This window comes from Triticum aestivum, chromosome 3D (genome assembly GCF_018294505.1).
Source record: "Triticum aestivum cultivar Chinese Spring chromosome 3D, IWGSC CS RefSeq v2.1, whole genome shotgun sequence".
Lineage (NCBI taxonomy): Eukaryota > Viridiplantae > Streptophyta > Magnoliopsida > Poales > Poaceae > Triticum > Triticum aestivum.
The window spans coordinates 551,412,098-551,423,352 of record NC_057802.1 but is presented as its reverse complement, the minus strand read 5'-3'; the positions used below and the strand labels follow the sequence as shown (position 1 = coordinate 551,423,352).

Genomic DNA, 11,255 nt, shown 5'->3' with positions numbered 1-11,255 from the left:
GTGTCGTGAACTGTCGACTTTACTGGCATCTTGTATGTCATGTGATGCTTTAAACCTAGTTTAGCTAGATGTGGCTTGTCGTTGTTCAGGTTTTTGCCTGGTTTACTGAACGATTGTTTTTCCCTTTCTTCTTTTTTTAGCATCTGTCTTAGCGATGCATTCCTCCTTTGAGGATGATCTTGTAATACCCCTTTCTAATCAATAAATTTGGTAGCTCTCCTACCAACATCTAAAGACAATTACTTTCTTTTTTCCATTTTATTTTAGGCTTAGCTCTAGAATTGGTTGATTTCCATTTGTAAACTCACTCTGCTGCGTGGGATTAATTTCCTTGTGAATAGCGCTGCTCTCCTCATTCTGGTTGGACAATGGGTGAGACTTGGGGAGATGATGTAATTACTTCGTACTCTCTTCATTTTAGAATATAAGGTGCATCAATTTTTATGACAGTCAAACATATATACTCCACAATATGTTTAAACAAGATTATAGAATAAAACATCGACATTCACAATACAAAATAAATAAAATATGAAAAATGCCTTTTCATGATAGATCTAATGATACAAATTTGCTATTATAGTAGATATTAATATATATTTTTCTAAAACCTAGTCAAACATGCATGAGTTTGACTTTCAAAAAAACTAATACAACTTATATTATGAAATAGAGGAAGTTTTTTTTTTTGAGGAATATGAAATAGAGGAAGGAATTGCTTACTGAACACTGCTAGGCGCGGGCCGACCGCGCCAAGAAAGCGCTGGTCACACGTGCACCATCAGATCGACACATTAATTCACATCCATTAGATCTAATGCTCCACGTCATCCTTTTTCTCACCATTTCGTTTGGAAAAAACCAGAGAAACTCCCCACACGCATCCTCCATGACTCCATCCTGTTGGGTCGCTCATGTGGTACAAATCGTCGTATGCGTGCGACATGCGGACTACTGCAACGCCGCGCTTGCATCACCATCGTTGCTGGTGAGGTCGAAAAACACCCGCCACCGAGCTCGTCGAGTCGCCGCTCGACTTGCCCGCCACTAGACCTTGCAGCAAATGCAAGCCGGGGGTGCGGTGCGCACGGCTCCCTCGTCACACCTCCGATGCCACCATCCCAGCACATTGCCGATTTCACAGCTCCTCCAGGCCGCGGATTCAACTCCCTAGGGCTACGGTTGTAGCATCCGTTCAAGCGTCGTTGGCGGTCACGGTCATCAGCTCCGTTGGGTTGCGGTTGCAGCTTTGTCACTTGTCGGTCGCAGCTCCCGTCATAGTCACCACAGCTTCCCCGCTGTGAATGATTGCAATTGCATATCCACGGCTGCAGCTCTGTCTGCAACAAATGCAGCTTCACCGACAACGGATGCAGCGGGTGCAGCACCGCCTTCCGGGTGGCTGCCACACCTCTGCCATGTTGTCGTAGCATCGCCCCAGCAATCCGAACACCATTGTATGGCGGTTTCAGCACCTTTGTTGGGTGGTTCTAGCACCTCCACCATGTCGTCACAACACCTCATTCGACGGTTGCAGCATCCTCCTCGTTGGATGTATCATATACAGTTGTTGGTCCCGGCACCGTGTGGTGCCGATCCCAAGTACGGATCTGGGTGGTAGTAGTACCCCGCGGAGGCGCCTACACCCTACTCCGCACGGGCGTATCGGCATCACAATAGATCCGGCAGCTCGCACAACTGCGGCTCCCCTCACTCATGCAACTTTGGCACTCAACATTAGTGGCCCCGGTCACTCCCCACCCCTGGCCCCACCTCCCTTGTAGTTCATCCTTCCCCTGTGGGCCCCTGGCTATGTGTCGTGCGCAAGGAGAGGTGGAGGACACACGCGTGAGGCGGGCGGCGGAGAACGTGGCCGTCGGGTGATTTAGAAGGTTTCCCTTGCTTAATTAAGGAGGAAAGTGAAGATTTTTATGGTGTTAAGGTTCAAATCTTTTTTCGAAAGGGGGTTAACCCCGGGCTCTGCTTCATATGATGCACAGAACCATGTAAAGGTTCAAATCTACTGGTGACTCTTAATCCAGATTTGTTTTCAAGCAAATCTACAACGGTATAGGAGTTTTTGAAGATGGGACCCAAATAATAATACAGAGGAACTATTTTCTAGTTTATTTTTGTATTACCTTGCCAATTTTCAGAGGGAATTCAGTCACATAGTTCTTCTTTGTTTTGCTAGATATTGAAGCTTATGTATATTTGCTGATAGTAGACTTCAACACGAAGAAGATTGTTCTTACTGGCACGTCCTCTTCATAATCACCTCTGCCCATGGGTTCCTAGAGACCTCATAAGAGCATCTACAGTCGGACTTGGTAAAGTTGGGCTCTCAAACGTCCGTAGACGCGCTTGACGTGTCCGCGGACAGTGATTGGGCGGTCCTCAAATTCTACCATTTGCAACCACATATCTTATTTTCAAAATAACTATTACATGCACGTCAATCATCACGTCCGTCTTGGACCGGCAGGCCTGTCAAAACACACCGAAAATTGCTCATACTTAAGATTTTCACAACCGTATTAGTCCCCCCTCACCGCATGATCGTCTAGAAGCGATAAGCTTTTGACATCATTGCATCCTTTAATTGTTAAGAAGATAGACTGTAACTATGAATCTTCTATGCTTATCACATAGAAGATTCATAGTCTGGCTCTATCTCCTTGAGAACGGAAACATTAATGTTAGTATTGCTTTTTTTTAATCACAACGTGTCGATAAAACTCGATGAACAAAATAAAAATCTACTATCATTGTAGTAGCTAGGGCTCGGTTTTTTGTGACCGATCAGTGATCGGCCCGTCCGCCCGGGCGTTTGAGGCGGGTTTGGGGTGCCCGGCTGTAGATCAAATAAGTGTTCCGAGGATCTTCGTCGTTCGTTGCTTTTTTCCCACTGAACCCACATCGCCGGAAGGCCTGAAATAAATCCAGAAAAATGCGAGCACCAATGTCAAGTCTAGGACTTGAACTCTGGTGGGCTGGGGATAACACCTTCCTCCTAACCATCCAACCACAGGTTGGTTCTCCGTCGGTCGCTTTCTTATAAACAAGAGATGGAGTTAATATACTTCCAACAATAGTTTTGGTAGGCTCTGTTTCATTCGTATAAGATTCCAAAAGGTACAAAAAGGAACATGCTGGATTAAATGTAGAGAGAAGAAATCCTTAGGGAAAAATACTATACATTCAATTCTACATATCAAATAACCAACACGAGGGACCCTGCAAAAAAAAAAAACCAACACGAGGAAAAATTCAAAGAGTTGTAATCTTCCAAATTTCGTATGAAAATCCTTGAATCAAATAGGTCATTAAAGATATTTTTTTAAACAGGGCATGAAGGGCTCAGTCTATTGATTAAAGCAGAAGAGAATTGTCCGGTTAATTAGCGGAAAACCGAGCAAAACCTGTTACAACACACCTAAACCGCCATCATGAGACATGGCCATGCATAGGGCACTGCCGACCACTCTTGTAGGTACATAAGGTACTACATGATGTATATGTAATAAACCACTATAGTTACATCCAACATTTATTTACATAGGATAACTCGACATTTCCACTATCTGTTTACGGCTCATTGCAGAGCACGCGATCCTGTACTGTTGAGCTCGTTCTGAACATAGATGCCATTGTTCTTCAGGAAGCCAGAGTACCAGCGAGCAGAGAGCTTGGCTTGTCGTGGCCGCGCCTCATCGCTAAAATCAACACGGTATAGGCCGTACCGTGACTTGGGCCCTGCAAAGAACTCGAAGACGTCTAGGAAGGACCACACAAAGTAGCCTTTTACGTTTGCTCCATTCCTGAAGAGCAAAACTACGTTAGGATAAAAATGTTTGAATCCTAGAAATTTTGCGAAAAGGCAGTGCTGTTAACTTGCACTACATTCTTGGTGACTTTTGTTGAATGGCTGACCTTACTGCCCTCAGTGTGCTACCCATGTAGCTCTTCAAGTATTCGATCCTTTCGGTGTCATCGAGAGTGTCATTAGATGCAACACCTGGGGAGATGAAGGGCAAGGCAGAGGATATTATTGAAATTACAATGAACTAGGAGCTGTGATGTTTGCATAAACATTGTGACATAATTTTATCTAGATATGTAGAACGGAAAATTGGAGATCGTTGCAACTAGACTAGATCGACTTGCCATTCTCTTGCACATAGATAGGAAGGTTCCCATAGGCTTTCGTAAGGTACTGCAACACATATTGCAATCCTTCCGGGTCACTTTGAGAAGATGATGGGACATTCTGCAATCAAAAGAAATTATTGTATATATTTATCACAACTCATAAGTTGGACAATATCTTGCCAAATAATTTGAACTCTAAGAGTAGTTATATATTTTTAGTATCTTGTTAGATTAGAATTTGTAATATGAAGAAATCATGTCTAAAAATAGTTCAGGCTAGTGGTTTCTCTAACAAGCATTGTTGAAAAAATTACCTTGCTACTTCCTGGGATTGTTTTAGAAGCTGCATCACAAGAACAAATATTATGTTAGCACCCGGCCAATGGGTTACTCAAATTTGTGTGCATTTTGAGAAGTGGCAACAAATTATTTGGTCAATATATACATAAATAGTCTGCTTTTTAGAAGAAAAAAAACATTCATCACTATGTTATACGAGATAAATGAAATGCATTGCCCACTCCTTCTGCCTACAATTAATGAACAATGCATATAGTTTGTTTACCTCTTTGGTAAAGAGACATGTCTGCTGAATAGTCGCGAGTGCCTTTGTCTAAAGGACGATCATTAACATACATGGAATAGTAGTGGTTTATTCCTATGAAATCAACAGTTCCCTTGACAACTTGAGATTGAGATTTTGTAAAGGATGGAAGTCGAGACCCAACATTTTTCTTCATCACATCTGGGTAATCTCCAGACACCAGGGGCTCTAGTATCCTAGAAAAGCATCACAAGCTGGTTAGCTGCATACTTATTGTGAACTCTCTAGAAGATGGAAATAAACATAAGAGTCCAAATAATGTTACCATCCGAACACGAAGTCTAAGTATCTTTTAGCTGCTTCTACATCCACATCAGAGTTCGTCATAGGATAACTCCAAGAAGAGTAAACATTTATGCCAACACCTCCCTTTTGGGCAGCCTACTTGCAAGAGTATTTTTATGTACACATAAAAGTTAGCATGTGAAAATACATCAAGAAGCAAAATTAAAAGAGCAGTCTTTTTATTGTCCATGAGATTAATGTGTCGAAACTGCCTAGAACATGATAATCTTGTACACACAAATTGTAATCATGGAGACACTGAAAACAGTGTATAGTGAACCAGTACTTTCTTCACAAATATTAACCAGATAGTGATTAATGAATCTTAGATTAAAACAGAAAGGTTAATATTTTATTCCTTAAAGAAAACAGAGTAAACATGCCGGAAAATGGCTTCACTTTTAGTTTTGGACACACGATGACTCACTTGATATTTTTCTCGGTAAAGTCTGGTAGCTGATGCATGAGCCAGTATCATGTTATGAGCTGCTATGTATGGTTCCACAGTTGAGTTTCCCACTGTACAATTTGTTATTCCAAATGGGTTGGAGCAACGTCCGGGTGCAAATAGTGCATTGTCGTAAGACCCTAGTGCGCTGACATTAGGTTCATCTATCGTTGTCCAGTATGAAACCCTGTCTCCGAACTCCCTAAAGCACACGTCCGCAAATGCTGTGAAATCTTCCCTGCATTTTTCAATGCCACTGGTGAGGAAATGGAAAGTAGAAATCAACTAAACATTGTCAGGGCATTTTGCATAAGCCACCTCCATTATCTATTAAAGAAAGGCTGCTTATATTTAGCTTTTGAGCAATTTCACCGTTACAAAATGGAAAGTTGCGGGAGCTTACACAATTTTAGGGCTTAACCATCCGGCATACTCATCGTCCAAAACTTGCGGGAAATCGAGATGGGAAAGCATAACATGGACTTGAATCCCTAAAGAATTGTGAAGGCTACACAGATTCAGAACTCAAGATAACGAAGAAGAAAAATAAAGAAATTGTCAACTATGACATATTTGTCATTGTTGCGCATATACGATATAGTTGTTGAAAGATGGTTTTTGTGTCGGTGCATGATAATTTATGCAGATTAGTATACCATGTTGCACTAGCTCATTTATAAGGTTGTTGTAGTACTCCAAGCCTTTTGGATTGACGGCTCCCCTCCCATCTGTAGTTCTCAATTTTGAAACCAAAGATCAAACATTTATGTAGATGTTTTGACTACTGGGATAGAAATATTGTGGAATGCTTTCATACTTGGTATAAGCCTTGACCAGGAGATAGAGAATCTGTAAGCCTCTAGGTTAGTGTCAACCATGAGCTTGACATCATCCTGAAACATGAGGTGATGTCATTATTAGTGTACAACAAAGGAACAACAACCTAATCCTCTCCATCTATGGAATATTGAGAAACTTCAACCACAACAAAACAGAGTATAATATGTTTGTTTTTCTGATATAATTCTTTTTTTTGTGGGATTCTGTAAGATCAAATTAATAGGGAGAAGAAATTCAAGTTCCACCAGGTAAATTTAACCGTAATTACCTTGTACTTGTGGTACCCATCAGCAGCGACATCGCCTGTGCTTTTATCCGACATTTTCCCTGGCATGAGAAGGAGAATATTGTCAAACCAAGTTTTACCAGGATGCTGAATTTGGTCAGAATACTGACAAAAAGGCTTTTTTAAGGCAGAACGAACAGGTTAATTAGTTTAGTTACCTGCTTGAGTGAAGGTGTCCCAGACGCTTGGGCTCCTGCCATCCTCAGCCACAGCACCCTCATACTGCATAAAAGAAAAACAGAGCAAACTAACCATAGAAGCAGAGCAAGAGAAGCCAGATAAAATGCGCAAGAGGTAAACCAGAGCCACATATACGAGTTGAAAACTAAATAACCAGAGCCACATAAAACTAACTAAAACATGCAGAAGATGATAATCTGCTTGTGTGGTTGTTGACTTGTTAGGCTTCGCTGTGAGAGCTGGTGGGTTGGATCCTAGCGAACACTTGCTTTCGTTGGCTTGTTTGCTCTGTTCAGATGAGAAGCAGGGCCCATAGCCTTTCATCTAAAATATGCGCAACAAAACAAAATTCAGTTCGAGCCCGAACTAATCTGGATCGTCCGTTACCTGGTACGCCGAGGTGGCGGCTCCGAAGACGAATTCCTGCGGGAAGTCGCTCCTCGTGAAGCCAAGAACAGGGGCCGCGCCATGGGCGGCGGCTAGAAGGAACAGGAGCAAGAGGAAGAAGAAGGCCATGGTAACGGGCTGTACTGATGATACGTGTTTTCGTGGCCATGGCAGCTTATAGGACGGCCTCGCTCATCATGCATGATGAAACAGTGATGGCCGATGGGTCATTACATTTTTGAGAGCAACGAATGAACAAACCACGTGTGTCACCAGGCTGGTCCATTAATTAACACCGAACGGTTGAACCAGACGGGCGAGACAGGGACGGGGTGGTGCCTGGTCGGGTGTTACTGTGTCAGGATAATCTTGTGCTTATAATGTCTAATCCTACTCCTACTGCTAAAGGCAGTAGCTAGCTGTAAGGTGAGCTGCAAAGTCAGCAAGCTATGGCCGATATGTAGATTAGCTGTAAAATTAGTTTTTCACTCTCTCTACTAGGGAATCGGGGGAGGCGCTTGAAGGTTCGAGAACGAGGAGAAAGCGAACCGTTTTATCGCTCAACTCTGTCATTGTCTAATGTGTAGATCACGGGTTTTCAACTAACGGCGTTGTTTTCATAAACTTGCTAAGGCGTAGTTCTTCAGAGTTGTGGCTTATAGCAGTGGAAAACATGCTTGTGCGTATTCTAGAAGAAGAAAAATTGCGGTGAAAGTAAGCGCTTTAGAATAAGTTATCCAGTTCTTTTCAGTTTCTGTCGCTTTAGCTTAGTTTCTGATATACCCGGTGATAAGTCTGTAATGCGCCTATAATTCTCTTCTTATGAAGTGGTATTGAGTTATTTCTTAGTGTTTTGCTGCACATATGAACATAGACTCAATTTTTCGAAATGAAGATCATTGTCGCACGTACGAATATCATGCAAACATCATTGTCGCACATACGAATACCATACAAACATCATTGTCGCACATACTAACTGAAAAATGATTTGTTATCTTGTTAGGCTTCCCTGTTAGAGCTGGTGGACCCCAGCGAATAACCGTTTGTTCGTTTGTTTTGCTTACATGAGAAGCTGCAGGGTCCACAGCCATTCGTATAAAATATGCACAAAAAAACCAAATTTCAGTTCAAATCGGAACTAATTTGGATCATTCGTTACCTGGTATGCGGAGGTGGCGGCTCCGAAGACGAACTCCGGCGGGAAGTCGCTCCTCGTGAAGCCAACAACAGCAGGAGCAGAAGAGAGGAGCAACAGCAGGGAGAAGACGGCAATGGCAGCCATTGCTGCTGCAACAAGATCGATTCGATCACCTACCTTCTCTGCACTACCCAGGTACCGTACTATGTTTCTTCTTAACCCTGGCGATCTTTATAGTACAACCTCAGTAGCTTTCAAACAAGAACAGTTGCTATCCTCTCCAAGATAATATCTGCTGGACCACAGTGCTGAAGATCACCCTTATCCACCCCAGCGGCCATTTGACGCACACATTCGTGGTAGATTGTGGCCGCAGTGCTCACTCTCATGTACTCTTGTGGCCTTGGTAAGTGGTAACTGATAAGACCGGACTTGGCGCCACAACTTTTTTTGAAAGCGGACAGGCAAGTGGCCGGGAGGGAATCAGCCCCAAACGGGCAAACACTTATAGCGCCATATAAGGGACAAATCGCCCACGCGCGCCCCACATGGGCCGGGCGCATTATCGCTTTCTTTTTTTATCATTTTCCTTTTTGCTGTTTCTTTCTCATTTTTCTTCTCTATTTTTTTGGGTTAAATGCATCAATGGTTTTGAGAGATACATGGACACTTCTCATTACCATGTGAATACTTTCTCAAAACATGAAAAATATATCAACACATGAATACTTTTTTTATACATGCAATTATTATTTTAAATGCACGACCATTTATATTTATATGCCTGGACATTTTTCCTTGCCACTATTGAACACTTCTCTTCACATATAGAATAAAAATATAAAAACACCTTTTGAAATTATATGACAGTTTCATGTAGTATGTGAGCTTCTTTTGGCAACACATGACGTTTTTTCACTCATTCGATATATAAAACTAGTGAAACGGACTTATTTTTCAGACAATGTTGTTATAAAAATGTTTGTGTATTGTTGAGTTGCATATGAGTGGGCCCATTACTAATCATTTTGGCGATTTTTCCTGTATTACCCGTGCTATAAGTCTGTTGGGGTGCCCGCAAAGTTAGTCCAGCACATATTCTACCACGAGCCCAAAAAGGCAAGTTTAATCACGAACGACCACATTGAACTCGACTAGCCTAATCCAACACGATAATGACAAACCATACACTTTCCTGTGAAAAATAACAAATTATGCACTCTCAAAACGTGCTCCAGAAGAGGCACCTATCTCACTACCTGCAACTCTTGGGCATCCAAACTTCCTCCCACATAACCTAATTTCAGAGGCCTCCAACCCATCACCAAAAAACCCAAACAACTAAGAGGAAAATTTCAACTCTCGGCCCTCCCTTGTTTCGACTCTCGACTGCTTCATGCCTGACGCTGGCTTCCTCCTCTTCTCCAGTAGACCTCCCACTCTACTCCCCCACCCCCTATCCACCTCATTGTTGGGCTGCCCACAATGGCTCCCACCTTCACCGCCCTCCATCACGTCCTTGGTTTTCACTGCCCTCCATGGCACCACCCTCCGCCACATGCCTCATGTCTCCTAGTCCTCGCTTGCTCACCTGTGCCTTTTGCTTCCTTGACTCCCTACCGCATGCCTACTAGCTACGTCCATGTCATCGCGACTCGTCTCGTCTCTATGTCCTGCTTCTCGTTGTCATGACAGCTCCTCAGCGGGATATCGACCTCACACAAAAGTTGTTGAACCAGCGGTCAAGATGTTTTATTTGCAAATTTTAATATTTTTTTGCATATGAAAACAACATGTATATCTTGAGATGGTCAAAATTGCAATTGCAAAATAGTTGTACATGTGAGATGGTCAAAATTGCAATTGCAAAATAGTTGTATATGTGAGATGATTGAAATTGCAATTAAGAAATAATTGTATACTGGTAAGTAGCTCATGCGTTGCAATGGAAAACATAATTTTATGTACAGAGTAAGTACACTTAGAATGAAATCACGCGCTCTGTTTCTTGGACATGACAGAAAGCAACAATCTTGCAAGTAAGAAGGAGGTAGGGTTTAGAGTAATAAGCAAAGCAAAGTCACTTGGAAAGAACTCCTTGAATAGTTGCAATCAAAGCGTATGTCAAGAATCCAAAGGAACACTCTCTCACAAACACAAAGGATCAGGATGTGGTGAGAGAGACGATCTTGAGGAGAAGGGATTCAAGAAAGGGGGAGTTCTTGCCTGGCAAAGAATTAAGAAGTCAATCATGGAATCACCCAATGCTTCATTTTCCTATTCTTGCCTTGGATCTCCTTTTCTCCATGTGGTTGATAGATGAACCGTGCAATGGATGAGGTGGACTAAAGTAGTTGGCAAGGAGTGAAATGGGTGAGATGAAATAGATGAGGTGGTTGTTGGGGGTTACCAACTCGAAGGGGTATGGTAGAGAATATATAGAGGGGAGGAGATCCAAAATCTAACCATTATACATAAAGTAACATAGGCTTGAAAGCACTGGTAGAAAACCAAAAAACTATCGATCCAAATAAAATAAATTTGAATGTCCAGGGTAGTGGAGATAAATCAGATATAGTACTCGGTAGTACCGATTGAAAATGACTGGTGGCTGCGAACACAAAAAGGTTAACACCTTTTCTATTGGATAGAACGACTCAGAAGTGCCAGCAAAATAGATAGCTCGGTAGTACCGCACAAAAAGGAACCACTGCAAGGTTTGAGAAAATACGCAGAAAAATAGTCACATCTCTGAAGTATCGGAAAACACAAGTGGATGTATCAGGTTATACTGCGAGAAATATAAGCAAGTCGAGATGACTCAAAAGTGCCGATGAAATTTGATGCTCGAAAGTGTCAAACAAACAAAAGGTTTTAGTAAGTGGAATGTTTGAGCTGGTAGTTCCAGAACAAAAATATTGGTGCTTCTAAG

General features: G+C 42.3%; 1 protein-coding gene across 4 annotated transcripts; it reads right to left on the bottom strand.

The window, feature by feature from the left end:
• Positions 1 to 3,372: 3,372 nt before the first annotated feature.
• On the bottom strand, positions 3,373 to 10,732 carry LOC123080424 (beta-glucosidase 5). 4 transcript variants are annotated; one of them, XM_044503351.1, is made up of 13 exons: positions 10,550 to 10,732; positions 6,774 to 6,837; positions 6,598 to 6,656; positions 6,307 to 6,382; positions 6,146 to 6,217; positions 5,893 to 5,980; positions 5,469 to 5,727; positions 5,022 to 5,137; positions 4,718 to 4,932; positions 4,467 to 4,495; positions 4,168 to 4,270; positions 3,934 to 4,018; positions 3,373 to 3,821 (listed from the first exon to the last, which is right to left on the bottom strand). In XM_044503351.1, exons 1-13 carry the CDS (start codon positions 10,574 to 10,576, stop codon positions 3,596 to 3,598), a joined length of 1,419 nt encoding a protein of 472 aa, XP_044359286.1. In that variant the 5' UTR covers positions 10,577 to 10,732; the 3' UTR covers positions 3,373 to 3,595. The 4 variants fall into 4 exon arrangements, with proteins under 4 accessions (XP_044359286.1, XP_044359285.1, XP_044359283.1 ...); XM_044503350.1 differs by lacking the exon at positions 10,550 to 10,732 and adding an exon at positions 8,345 to 10,521; XM_044503348.1 differs by lacking the exon at positions 10,550 to 10,732 and adding an exon at positions 7,183 to 8,291 and having other exon boundaries at positions 6,774 to 7,083.
• Positions 10,733 to 11,255: the final 523 nt, after the last annotated feature.

Coding starts and splice junctions, on each gene's coding strand:
- LOC123080424 (XM_044503348.1), bottom strand. CDS start 7,311: ATGGCCTTCTTCTTCCTCTTGCTCCTGTTCCTTCTAGCCGCCGCCCAT. Junction 6,657..6,773: donor GGACACCTTCACTCAAGCAG/GTAACTAAACTA, acceptor TTCTCATGCCAG/GGAAAATGTCGGATAAAAGC. Junction 4,271..4,466: donor CAATCCCAGGAAGTAGCAAG/GTAATTTTTTCA, acceptor TTTTGATTGCAG/AATGTCCCATCATCTTCTCA.